Genomic DNA, 13,633 nt, shown 5'->3' with positions numbered 1-13,633 from the left:
ATGTGGTTGCTGGGAATTGAACTCAGGACCTTTGGAAGAGTAGGCAATGCTCTTAACCACTGAGCCATCTCTCCAGTCCTTCTTTACTCTTTTCTATATGGCTCAGCTTGGTCTGGAACTTTTGGCAGGCCTCATTTTCATTATGTGTGAAATTCATAATGAAATACACACACACAGAGACACATGCGCACACACACAGATTTAACCTTAAAACTACTAGTGCTGAGTTCTCCTGCCTCAGTCTTCCGAGTGCAGGGACTGCAGGCATGAAGTACCACGCCTGGCTCTCCAATTCATATTTGTGCAGTGTGAAGCAAGCGGTACTTTAGCTTTGTAAACGATTGAGCCAGTGCTTACATCTCTGCCGTTGGATGTGATCCATCGTTACTCAAAGAGACGCTCCTAACCTCTCTCTTTCCTTGAAGACTTGGTTTATGGAGGTGAAATCATTTGCTCAGGTTTATTCAATGAATTTAGCTTGCAGAATACGGCCTCTATTCCAGGACCCACAGTCTTTTCTAAGAGAGCATTTGATTTGTCTATGGAGAAGCTATTTAATATCTTAGAAAAATCTGTAAGCTTCCTGTTCATACTTCTGACAGTCCCCACCTCTTAAGACGGTTGCAAGGATTGGACCAGAGAGAATCCGTGTACAGTAGTCATCCATCTGGACTCGGTTGTAGTCACAGCCACTGCGATGGTCCTGCCCTTTGTAGTCTCAATGGGAGAGCAGGATGGGTTTCTACAGGAGGCCTCAGATTCTGTCCAGGGGAATCTAACCTTCTCCCCACCAGCAATGACCTTGTATGATGCTTGTTTTTTACATAAAGACGGCAGGCTTCACTCTAGTGGGCTGCTCCAGGACGGGCCGTACACAGGAATAAGCACAAAACTTCCTATGTCACCTGCTGTCCATCCGTGCTCTGATGTCTATTCCTGCATGGAACTGGAGCGCGGTCGGAGTGGCCTCAGCCTTACCTGAATCTCATGAGCCCCACAGACTCACTGTCTCTGCACCCATCAAGGGAGGTACCCTCTGTTAGCATTGGGGGTAGGGAGCTCATGATAAAGCACAGCAGGAAACTCAGGGCTGTTTGCCAACAGTTAGGGTGAAAGGCCACCTTCCTTAGACAGTACTACTTATTCAGGATGTCCCACAGGGTGGGGATGGGTAAGCGGTCTTAGAGCCAATCCTCGGTTGGTGAAAGCCAACAGCACAGTTTACAGCTCTGTATCAGACAGCATGCTAACGGGGGGGGGGGGGGGGGGAAGGGGAGGAGACCTTAGAGAGATAAGCGTTATCAGTGAGTGAGTATATATGAATTGTTCAGCGGGAGGAAAGTGTGCTTTGATAATATGACATAATATGCTTTGATATAATATGCTATGATAATACCACTTTCTCCTCTGAATAGCATTATAGGGTGTAAAATCATAAAGGACAAGACTTTGTGAGGAGAATATTATGGGATAGATAATGGATTTTTCTCCTAAACTCGCCTTAAGGCTTCCATGAATTAAGTCCTTACAAAAATCCAGACGTAGGAGCTTTACGACTTCCGTGGGTGTCCACTGTTTGCCCGGTCAGGGAGCTCCTAAACCTTTCCCCACAGCGTCCTTGTTTGAGGGCCCATGCTGCATTTTTAGCTTGCTGTAAGCCGTGGACCTGGAAAATAATTTGAACTATGAGTCCAAGAGAGACTGGAGGAGGCTCCGGAGTTTGATCGTTTAAATCTTCCCGAGATGGCCACAGCTTGGCTCCTCTCACCGGGTGCACAGGTTACCTGCCTGGTGCTTGCCTCGTTAATTTCTGCCAGGGCTTCATCTCCTGCACAGAATTCCGTCCTGTGAGGTGATAGCATGAGACAGTGTGTTAAGTGAAATGAGCCAGGGGCCGGGAGATTGCTCTGTCTACTGGTAAAGTGCGCAGAGCCCATGTAACTCAGGTGACACCAGCACTGGGACACAGAGACAGTTGGCTTAACACAATTGGTGAGTTACAGGTCGGTGAGGGACCCTGTCCAAACAAGGTGGGGGCTCCTGAGCAACGACGCCCGAAGTTGACCTCTGCTTTTTGAACACACACCCACACACACACACACACACACACACTTGCACCCACATGAACAGCACCCCACACAAAATGAAATAAGAAAAAAAAAAGACAACTATCACATAATCTCCTAAAGGAGCCGAAGCAAGGGAGTGCTTACTTTTTATTTATTTTACTGTTTATTTTATGGAATAGAAGGGTGGCTGAAGCCCAATAGTGGTGGCACAAGTCTTTAATCTCAGCACTTGGGAAGCAGAGGCAGGTGGATCTCTGAGTTCTTGGCTAGCCTGGACTACAGAGTGAGTTCCAGGACAGCCAGGGCTACACAGAGAAACCCTGTCTCAAAAAACCAAAAACCAAACCAAAACAAACCAAAACAAAAAGAGTGGCTGATTCCAGAACAGAAAGAAAAGCCAATGCTTGTGCCATCACAGTCAGGTGGTAAGTGATGGACTGGGAAAAAAAAGCCAATTAAGAGCTGTAAATCAGGGCAATGAGATGACTCATCAGATGCCAGCCTGAACTCAACCCCCAAAATCCACCACAGAGGGAGAAAACTGTCTTCCAAAGCTGTCTTGATCATGCACCATATCCTGCACGAACACACGCTCTCTCTCTTTCTTTCTTACAAAAAACACACAAACAAGCAAGCAAAAAAACCCACAAGCCTAGTGTGGTGGCACACACCTGTAATTTCAGCACTCAAAAGACTGAGGGAGGAGGATTATGAGTTGGAAGCCAGCCTCAGCTACATAGCAAGAACCTGTCTCAATCAACAAACAAACAAACGAACGAACGAAAGAAAACAAGGCAGACATGGTAGCACACATTCACCACAGAGTCAGAGCTTATCCTGATCAGGTCACATTATAAACATATACAAAACTTACATAAATATCATGGATATATACAATTACTATTTATACCTTAAAACTAATCTTTTTTTTTAAAACTGAGGTGTTCATGTGGCAAAAAGAAAATACTCAAGGTTTAACCCCTCAGTATTCTGTTTTCTGCGCTTCATGGCCTTGAAACTTGCAAAAGTTTCAGAGTCCGAGGAACGTGCCAGCTTTCCACCTTATCCACCCCAAATCCATATCTGACCTAGGGACCATCCCTTTCTAAAGACAGGAGCCTGGGGGTGGAGTTCAGTTGACAGCAAGCTTGCTTAGCATGCACGAGGGCCTGGGTTTAATCCCCAACACCCTATAATTCTGGGGATGGTGCAAGTCTGCCTATTGCATTTAGGAGGTAGAGGCAAGGGGATACAAAATTCAAGGTCCTCAGCTACATAGGGAGTCTGAGGCCAGCCTGGAACACATGAAGTTCTGAGAGAGAGAGAGAGAGAGAGAGAGAGAGAGAGAGAGAGAGAGAGAGAGAGAGAGAGAGAGAGAGAGAGAGAGAGAGAGAGGAGGAGGAGGAGAGGAGAGAGAGAGAGAGAGGGAGGGAGGGAGAGAGGAGAGAGGAGAGTGATTTTTGAGATGAAATCTCACTATGTAACCCAGGCTGGCCATGAACACTTGATCCCCCTTCCTCGGCTTCCTGAGTGATGTGGGTACCCCCACACCTAAGTCAAGACCCCTTTAGTAACGGGGTGAAGAAGACCCATCAGAGATGCAACACCTGCCGAGTCTAGAGCCTTTCGATATGATCATGGCAAGACAGGCATCCCCAGGGGATCCATGAAGCTTGCAGATTTAGCTCCAGAAGGATGTGTCAGGATGGCTAGGGCAAAGGAAGGAAATGTCCTCACAGCGGGAGGAGAAAACGGCTTCAAATTCGGGATGTCTGTGAATGCGGAAAGTACCCGAATTCCGGCTATTCCTGAAAGTGACTCATTAGCAGAAGGGGCCTTGGTTTCTATTTTGCCCTCACGCAAACTTGCTTCCCATTCCAGCCATGAAAGGGATTTGTTTCACTCAATTCTTTAAAGACATCTTTTAAAACTACGGTAAAAATATACATAATATTGAATTTTCATCTTAAGTACTTTTCTCTGTATTATTCATTGGCTATTTTTCTGAATTCTGTACGTACACCCACATTTAAAGGGGCATACATATTTTAAAACATAGACTGTCCCTTACTTTTCATATAGAACTATATCTGTATGCCCATGTTAGATATCCTAATTATAGAAAATAACACAGCACATCATAGAATATGAATGCAATTGTGCTGGTACTCACAGTAACTCACCTGCCTCCGTTTCCTAAGTACTGAAATTACAGGCTTGAGCTGCCTCACCTGGCTTCTAAATGTAAAAGTGCATTTTTTTCCCCCCTAAACAGGATTTCTCTGTAGCCATGGCTGTCCTGGAACTCACTCTGTAGACCAGGCTGGCCCTGAACTCACAGAGGTCTGCCTGCCTCTGCCTCCCGATTGCTGGAATTAAAGGTGTGCGCCAACACTGCCCTGCTCCAAATGCAGTGTTTTATAGGAGATACTCCCCTGTAGTTGGCACTGTGAGCATTCTGATGACAGACCAAGATGGAGGCTCTAATTATCTTTTTTTTTTTTTTTTTTGGTTTTTCGAGACAGGTTTCCCTGTAGTTTCTAGAGTCTGTCCTGGAACTAGCTCTTTTAGACCAGGCTGGCCTCGAACTCAGAGATCCGCCTGCCTCTGCCTCCCGAGTGCTGGGATTAAAGGCGTGCGCCACCACCGCCCGGCTAAGGCTCTAATTATCTTAAGGTCGTAGTCTCATAGCGGAGTTATGACTTGATTTAGAATGCCGGGCTCTAAGGCCCATCCCCAGCTCTCCTCCAAAGTGGATGCTCTTTTTCCTTTCTCATTTGTATGGGAATAATGGTGGAACGAGCGGCTTCAGCTGCAGGTGATCATCAGCCGTGGAAGGCTTTTCTCATACCGATACTTAGATAGACACCTACCTTTCTGACTGCTGACGACTGGCGGTAGTTCTCACCTGGGGGGGTCACGACCCCTTTAGGGCGGTCAAATGACCCTTTCACGGGGGTTGCCTATCAGAGATCCTGCACACCAGATATTTACATTACAGTTCATAACAGCGGCAGAACTACAGTTATGAAGTGGCAACGAAAAGAATTTTATGGTTGGGGGTCACCGCAACGTGAGGAATGGTTTTAAAGGGTCTCAGCATTAGGAATGTTGAGAATCGCTGGCTTGGAGCCTCCCAGAGTGCGCGAAGGAGCGGCTGGTGGCTTCTGGTTAGCGCTTCCCCACGGAGTAAGAACCCATTCACGATCTTTGCAGGAGTTAGCTATGCCTGTGGTCCACGATGCCGGCGCCCTCCTGGCTTTCGTCTGCGGTGTGGTTTACACATTACTGCAATCGGTCATCTCCTACAAATCGTGTCCGCAGTGGAACAGCCACATCACGTGCCATGTCCGCATGGTCATCTCTGCCATTTCCTGTGTAGCTGTCATCCCCAGTATCCTTTCCGCATGTCAACTGGAAAAATACAGTCTGTTGGGGGGGGGGGTGTGCTCAAGTGGGGGTCTTGCAGTAGGGAGAGAGAGACTCACTGAGTCTCACTGGTCTGTCCTGTCTCTTTAAGAGATAAGCCACGCCCACTCCCTCCCCAGTCTGCCAAGACAAGCCTAAGTTGGAGTCTAGAGCCAGAGAGCAACTTGGGGTCAGTGGGTAGAAGAGAACCAAGGAAACCGGGAGGTGGCTAAACTTCCTCGGTGGGCTTCTTGAAGTGGCTAAACTTCCTCGGTGGGCTTCTTGTACAAGACACAGTCCTGGGGGAAGGGGACGGAGGGAGCGGACTCTCACCAGAGAGATGGTATCAGTTGGGAGGAGATGGGTTACTGGGTTACGAGACTCCTCACCGCCTCTGAGACTTCAGGCCATGGTTGCTTGGACCCATGAGCTCTTGCAGAACACTGACAATTGGAGCATGTGGGCACAGAATTTCTTCGCTTCGTTATGAGCAGGAAAGAGAAAGCAAGGGATAGAGGGGAAGAAGGGGGAGAAGGGGAGGAAGAGAGGCAGGGATGGGAGGAGGAGGTGGGGGAAGGAGTCTGGGACATGCCTCCTCAAGTTCTGGCCCAAGGGCTGACTTCAGTGATCTTCTTCCAGATAGGTCCTACCTCTTAAAGTTTCCAGAATCTCTACCAATAGTGCCACCTGCTGGGACCAAGTCCCCCACAGATGCTTGAACCTTTGGGGGCTGCGATGGAGACACTTTATATCTGTCTTAATTACTTTGTTTCTGTTGCTGGGATAAGACACCATGACCAAGGCAACTTATTGAGGAGAGAGTTTATTTGGTGCTTACCGTTGTAGAGGGTTGGAGTCCATGACTGTCATGGGGTAGGGAGGAGGGGACCATGGTGGCAGGCAGGCGGTCAGGCCCACATGGCACCAGAGCGGTAGCTAAGGACTTACATCTTGACCTACAGTCATGAGGCAAAGGGAGGTAACTGGGAATGGCAAAGACCTTTGAAACTTCAGAGCCCACCCCTAGTGACGCATTTTCGACAAGACCACGCCTCCAAATTCTTCCCAAACAGTTCCATCAACTGAGACCCAAACATTAGAGTATATCAGCCTGTGGGGGGCCATTCTGATTCAGCCCACCACACTAACCTTAATCAGGAGCTAAATTGATTTTATATTCTAAATTTATATCCCAGTTAAGTTGTTCTTTATTTTGACGGGCACGGATGGGCCCAGGAGAAGGTTAGGATCCAGATTCCAGTTCAGCTAAAGCAAAACATCTTTGTCCCAGCAAGTCTGATGTTTCCTCTAAGTACTAAGGAGGTTTCCCTTGCTAACTGTCCATTCTCTTCAGAGGAAATAGGAGAAAAGTGTACAGCGCTATGGAAGAATTAGATCCAAACAGGCTTCAGGGGGAAGGAGTGAACAGGGACAGACAAAAAGCAAGGTACTCTTGAGCCTGTTGACTTTTCCTTCCCACCAGTCGGTTTCACAAGCCACATGAAAATATTTAATTTTTTTGAAGTGCTTGGTTAAAGACATCAAATATTGGCATTGCATTTAAAGAAGTAGCTTTGCGACATCCCCAGAGTCCAGACGCGTTGCCTACTGGGGATGCGGCAGTTTGACCAGCTCAGCTGTACTCAGGGATTTTCCTCCTAAACTCTTACCACTTGTGACTAAGTCAACCAAGATACTACACTTAGCCTTTCTATAGTCACTGCTCTTGTCTTCAATACGAAATTCACTTCTTTTTCTATTTAAGCAATGAGAAAAAAAAAGGAAATGAGTATTTAATCATGCTTATATATTCTGATCTACAGGAAATGAAAGCTGGGCATGGTGGTACGTGCTTATAGGCCTAGCTCTTGACAGGCCTAGGCAGGAGGATCAGCCTGGGTTCACGGGACTGGTGTCTTAAGAAAGACCCCTTCCCTCCTGGTCTAGACTCGATGTGAGGGCTTTTGACCTTGTCATACTGTATTTTGTTTTGTTGATTGGGTGGTTGTCTCCTGGAGGCCTGCTCTTTTCTGAGGGGAAGTGGAAGGGGAGTGGATCTAGGGATCTAGAGGAGAGGTGTGGAAGAGATGGGAAGAGGGGAAGGCGGGGAAACTGGTAGGGATGGAGTGTATCAAAGAAGAATATCTCTCTCTCTCTCTCTCTCTCTCTCTCTCTCTCTCTCTCTCTCTCTCTCTCTCTCTGTCTCTGTCTCTATTCCTCTCCTGCGTGTGTTTTGTTTGTTTATTTGCTTGCTTGAGACGAGTCTCACTGTGTAACTCCGGCTGGTCAGCCTGTTTCAGCCTGCCAAGCGCCGGGATTACAGGTGTATACGATCACCCCCGGTTCCCTTTCTTTCTTTCTTTCTTTCTTTCTTTCTTTCTTTCTTTCTTTCTTTCTTTCTTTCTTTTTCTTTCTTTCTTTTTTTGGTTTTTCAAGACAGGGTTTCCCTGTAGTTTCTAGAGCCTGTCCTGGAGCTAGCTCTTGTAGACCAGGCTGGCCTCGAATTCAGAGATCCGCCTGCCTCTGCCTCCCGAGTGCTGGGATTAAAGGCGTGCGCCACCACCGCCCGGCCTCCCTTTCTTTCTTTAATGAGGTATTTAAACCAAGAAAATAAAAGCAATACCGTATCCCAAGGGTGCAAAGTTCTCCATCTTTTGGTCTTGTATCAGACTGCAGAAAAGAAAATGGGGTGTGTGTGTGTGTGTGTGTGTGTGTGTGTGTGTGTGTGTGTGCTGTTTTTTGTAAGCAGTGTAGGCCAGGTCATGGTGTGTAGTGGCCAAGCTCTGGAACACATCTTGTCCTTTAAACGCTCAGCTCCGCGCTGGCTTTGGCAACACACATACTAAAATGGGGGCAACAGAGACGATCAGCATGACCCTGGCACAAGGATGACACGCAAATTCACCAAGCATTCTGTATTTTTCAGCAATTTTACTGTTACATTACAAACCCATCAACTGACCAAAAAGAAAAAAGAAAAAAGAGCTGTGTGACTCTAAACTCTGAGCTCCCTGTTTCTCTCCTAAAATAGATATTAATACCAGATAGCCCAATATGCAATTTTGCTTTTGTTTTCTTTGTTTTGAGATAGAGGCTTGCTCTGTAGCTCACGCTGGCCATGAACTGGTGGCAACCTTTGCCACTCAGCCTCCCGAGTGCTGGGATTGAAGGCACATGCTGGGATTAAAGCATGTGCCACCTGGCTGGGTTCCTCCTCCTAGTCTTGGGGAAATAATTATGGAATTTTCAATCAAGGAGGATCTAAGCCCCAACACTGAGACGTGTCCACACTACAGCCTTCATTCCTAAGACAACTCCTTCCGCTTCTCCTTGTCCTGTTAATAGTTTGAAGACATTCAGACTTTCACAAGAGATTTCCATAAATCTTTAGCTTGTGTCGACTGTAAAATGTATAAGTAAGGGATGTTTGTTGTGTCCTAAACATTTTTTGTTTGCTTGTTTCCTCAGCTGGTCCTGGAATTTTCTCTGTAGACCAGGCTGGCCTCAAACTCATCAAGATCTGCCTGTCTCTGCCTCCTGAGTGCTAGGATTAAAGGCATGCGCCACCACTGCCCGACGAGGCAAATCTCCTGATACTCCAACCAGAGAGTCCCAGCACAGACATGCGGCCTCAGTTTCCCACCCAAGCATTTCCATTCGCTGGTCTCATGTCCAGGTGGTTCGTATTTCTAGCCAAGCCGAAGGTTCAGAGACCCTCACAGACACAGGTCAAGTCCCTGCGAGAAACTCCCCTGAATGGATTTCAACAAACTTCCTCCTGAAAAAGTCTGTTTTTCTGTGGTACTTTTCTCTGGAAGGGTGTGAAAGGCTCCTCAGAATGCCCATGTTTCTCCTTCATTTCTTTGACACAAAACAGCCTCACTGACTCCTGAAGAAACTGAAACACGGAGTGAGGCCAGTCTTTTTGTTCCTCCGTGTAGGCCCGGCTGTCGTGGATCCCCTTGCCTCTGCCTCCTGAGGGCTGGGACTAAAGTCATGAGCCAGCCTCCATGCCCACCTGGGAAGCCTTTCATTTCATACCAGGCTTCTAAATTTCTCCTGCTTATTGGCTCATCTTGCTTCAACTTGTAAAGCTTCCAAAAACTTCACAGAAGCCAGTCATGATGAAAATAGCCCAAACCTGACTCGGAAAAAGAAATAACGGAAGAAAGAAAGAGAGAGAAAGAAAGAAAAGAGAGAAGAAAAGGAAGAAAGGAAGAAAGAGAAAGAAAAGAGCCGGGTGGTGGTGGCACGTGCCTTTAATTCCAGCACTTGAGAGACTGAGGCAGGTGGATCTCCATGAGTTCAAGACCAGCCTGTTTGACAGAGTGAGTTCCAGGACAACCAGAATTACATAATGAGACCCTGTTTCAAAAATAAACAAAAAAGAAAGAAAGGAAGTAAGGGGTATGGGAAATGGAGAAGAAAGGAAGAGAACAGAGCATCACGGGGTTCTTGAGACACATGATCATTGTAACACTTTCTTCCCATGGTGGCTTCCTTCTCTGTTTTTGCCTCTGCTCCTCCCAGGGGCTATTCTAGAGCTATACTATTGGTCTATCACAGTAACTGTCTGACTTTTTGCATACTTAAAATGTGGCTCGCCCAAATTGAGATCTTATGTAAACGTAAAATACGCACTCATTTCCAAGACTTGGTAAGAAAAAGGAATGTACTTTAGATGACAACGTTAGTTCCCCCTCCTCCTCCTTTTGCTTTTTTGGTTTTGTTTGTTTGTTTGTTTTTGTTTTTGGTGAGGCGATTGTGAATGTACCTAAACTCATTATGTATCTCAGATTGGCTTCCATTTCTCTCGTCCTAGCTTCCCAAGTGTTGGGGTTACTGACATGAGGCACTACACCCAACTTATGCTAATAATTCTTTATGTTACTACACATTAAAATTATATCATCACCAATATTTTATTTGTATTATTAATTAAATTATATGTGCATGTGTACAGGTGCCCACGAGATCAGAAGGGGCATCAAATGCCCTGGAGCTGAGGTTTATAAGCAAGTTATCCACTGCCCAGCTGTGTGTGCTGGGAACCAGACCTATGTCTGCAGGAACAGCACACCCCTTACCAGTGAGCCAATACTTCCCTTCCACCACCACTAATATTATATTTAATAGAATATATGCTATCTACTAGTATAAAAAATAACGCTAAGCCAGGCAATGGTGGCGCACGCCTTTAATCCCAGCACTCGGGAGGCAGAGGCAGGTGGATCTCAGTGAATTTGAGGCCAGCCTGGTCTACAGAGCAAGTTCCAGGACAGCAAGGACTGTTTCGCAGAGAAAAACTCTTATCTTGAAAAACAAAACAAAGCCCAACACTAAATAATATATTAATATTATAGTGATAGCATTTTAATAAGTTGGATAAAATAAGATACATTATTAAAATTGGTCGCACTTATTTTATTATTATTTATCATTATTATTATTTGATTTTTCAAGATAGGGTTTCTCTGTGTAACAGTCCTGACTATCCTGGAACTCACTCTGTAGACCAGGTGGGCATGTAACTCAGAGATCCACCTGCCTCTGTCTCCCGAGTGCTGGGATTAAAGGCCTGCGCCACCACTGCCCGGCTCTTTTTGGTTTTTAAAAACATGACTACTAGCAACTAGGACATTCTAGTTCTGTAGGGCATGGCTACCATAGAGAGGCCTTCAAAGAAATAACTCAGATGAAACCGAGCTCTCTGATGAATTCCCCACGATGCCCCAAATGCCAGTGCGTACTAAATTAATGGTTTGTTTGTTCGTGTTTTTCTTCTGAGTCATTGTCATTCCCTTCTCTCTAGCACACCGTGTTCTCTGGGCTTTGTCGAGCGGGAATTTAATATCGCGGAGTGTTGAGACTACCCCCAGACAGACAGCGTGGTCCCATCTACCCCCAGACAGACAGCGTGGTCCCATCTACCCCCAGACAGCATAGTGTCTGGTGCAGGGAAGACAGAAGTAAAAAGTAAATAAATAAGATAATTAGTAGGCATTGAAACTAGTAGAATCGGAAGTACAGCCTTAGATCATCAAGGGACGTCTCTGTTCTCGGCTGCTTTTATTCTGGGCGATGGAGATTGTTAGGCTTTGCGGAATACAGAGGGAGGGACCAAGAAAGGACAAGTCGGCTCTGAGCTACAGAGGAGGCACAAACTGTGGCTTTGGCTCGGCACTTGAAGTTGATTCCCTGTATTTTTAAAAATAGACTTTCTAGAGCTTTCTATCTCCCCATAGCTTTTTTTTTTCTTTGCCTTCCAACGTCAACCCCTGTCTTTGTGAGGTAGTAGTGCCCAAGGAAGGCAGGGGCTCTGTGAATGGCATCGTTATAATGACCCTAGGGGGATGGCCATTTCTCCCCAAAGTTTGACTTAAGCGGAATCTCTTGACTCTAAAATTCAGGGTGGGGAGGAAGGGACCCCACTTCTGTCCAACCACTCATCAAAAGTCTGTTTCTAAAAGGTAGTAGTTTGAATTTGAAAAATAGCTTTTTTTAAAAAAAAATTACTTTATGGGTATGGGTGTTTTGCATGTTTGTCTGTGCACAAAGTTAATGTGCTGCCCACAGAAGTCAGAAGATGGCGCCAGAGCTTATGCATATGGGTCCTGGAAATTGGAACTTGAGTTCTCTGGAGAGAGGCCAGTGCTCTTAACCACTGAGCCATCTTTCCAGCCCCTTGACAGCTTATTCTTGTATATGGAATGTTCCTTTTCACAAAATCTGTCACCTTGGAAATGACATTAAATTTTTATTCAATAGCAGGTTTTTTTTTTTTTTTTTAGATTTGTCTCAGATTCCTGTGCCAGCCAGTTAGGCTAGCTTTAAGCAACTTGCTGAAGTGGAATACCCAGAAATGCTCAGGTTGAACAAAATGTAGACACAGATTAAATTTTTTAAATTTTTATTTATAAGAATTCCAGTCTTCTTGTAACCTTACTGGTCATTTGTAGTCCTTTTTTTTTTTTATTGAACTCTACATTTTTCTCTGCTCCCCTCCCTTCCTCTCCCCTCCTCTTTAACCCTCTCCCATGGTCCCCATGCTCCCAATTTACTCAGGAGATCTTGTCTTTTTCTACTTCCCATATAGATTAGATCCATGTATGTCTCTCTTAGTGTCCTCATTGCTGTCTAGGTTCTCTGGGATTGTGATTTATAGGCTGGTTTTCTTTGATTTGTGTCTAAAAACCAATTATGAGTGAGTACATATGATATTTGTCTTTATGGGTCTGGGTTACCTCACTCAATATGATGTTTTCTAGCTCCATCCATTTGCCTGCAAATTTCAAGATGTTATTTATTTCTGCTGTGTAGTACTCCATTGTGCAAATGTACCACATTTTCCTTATCCATTCTTTGGTTGAGGGGCATTTAGGTTGTTTCCAGATTCTGGCTATGACAAACAATGCTGCTATGAACATAGTTGAGCACATGTCCTTGTGGCACGATTGAGCATCCTTTGGATATACACCCAAAGTATTGCTGGGTCTTGAGGAAGGTTGTTCCCTAATTTTCTGAGAAATTGCCCATACTATATCTAAAGGGGCTGCACCAGCTGGCATTCCCACCAGCAATGCAGGAGTATTCCCTTTACCCCACAACCTCTCCAGCATAAGTTGTCATCAGTATTTTTGATCTTGGCCATTCTTACAGGTGTTAGATGGAATCTCAGAGTTGTTTTGATTTGCAGTTCTCTGATGACTAAGGATGTTGAACATTTCCTTAAGTGTCTTTCAGCCATTTTAGATTCCTCTGTTGAGAGTTCTCTGTTTAGGTCAGCACTCCATTTTTTTTTTTTTAAATTGGATTACTTGTTCTTTTGGTGGTCAATTTCTTGAGTTCCTTGTATATTTTGGAGATCAGACTTCTGTCTGATATGAGGTTAGTGAAGATCTTTTCCCATTCTGTAGGCTGTCGTTTTGTCTTGTTGACCATGTCCTTTGCTTTACAGAAGATTTTCAGTTTCAGGAGGTCCCATTTATTTGTTTCTCTCAGTGTCTATGCTGCTGGGGTTATATTTAGGAAGTGGTCTCCTGTACCAATGAGTTTAAGTGTACTTCCCACTTTCTCTTCTATGAGGTTCAGTGTGGCTGGCTTTATGTTGAGGTCTTTGATCCATTTGGACTTGAGTTTTGTACATGGTGATAGAT

General features: G+C 45.3%; 1 protein-coding gene and 1 non-coding gene across 2 annotated transcripts in view; both read left to right on the top strand.

Annotated features, from left to right (window-relative positions):
- The window catches only part of Dram1 (DNA damage regulated autophagy modulator 1), a 38,238-nt gene that overhangs the window by 16,030 nt on the left and 8,575 nt on the right, over positions 1–13,633 (top strand). Inside the window, exon 4 of the mRNA XM_038315124.1 lies at positions 5,286–5,463. Coding sequence (XP_038171052.1) covers positions 5,286–5,463 — 178 coding nt within the window. The remainder of the gene's footprint in view (positions 1–5,285; positions 5,464–13,633) is intronic.
- Positions 8,296–8,400, top strand: LOC119803757. The gene has a single exon (XR_005283714.1). It is a non-coding gene; the product is annotated as a U6 spliceosomal RNA (small nuclear RNA).

The sequence above is a fragment of the Arvicola amphibius genome, chromosome 17 (genome assembly GCF_903992535.2).
Source record: "Arvicola amphibius chromosome 17, mArvAmp1.2, whole genome shotgun sequence".
Classification (NCBI taxonomy): Eukaryota; Metazoa; Chordata; class Mammalia; order Rodentia; family Cricetidae; genus Arvicola; species Arvicola amphibius.
This window is presented reverse-complemented; position numbering and strand designations above follow the sequence as displayed.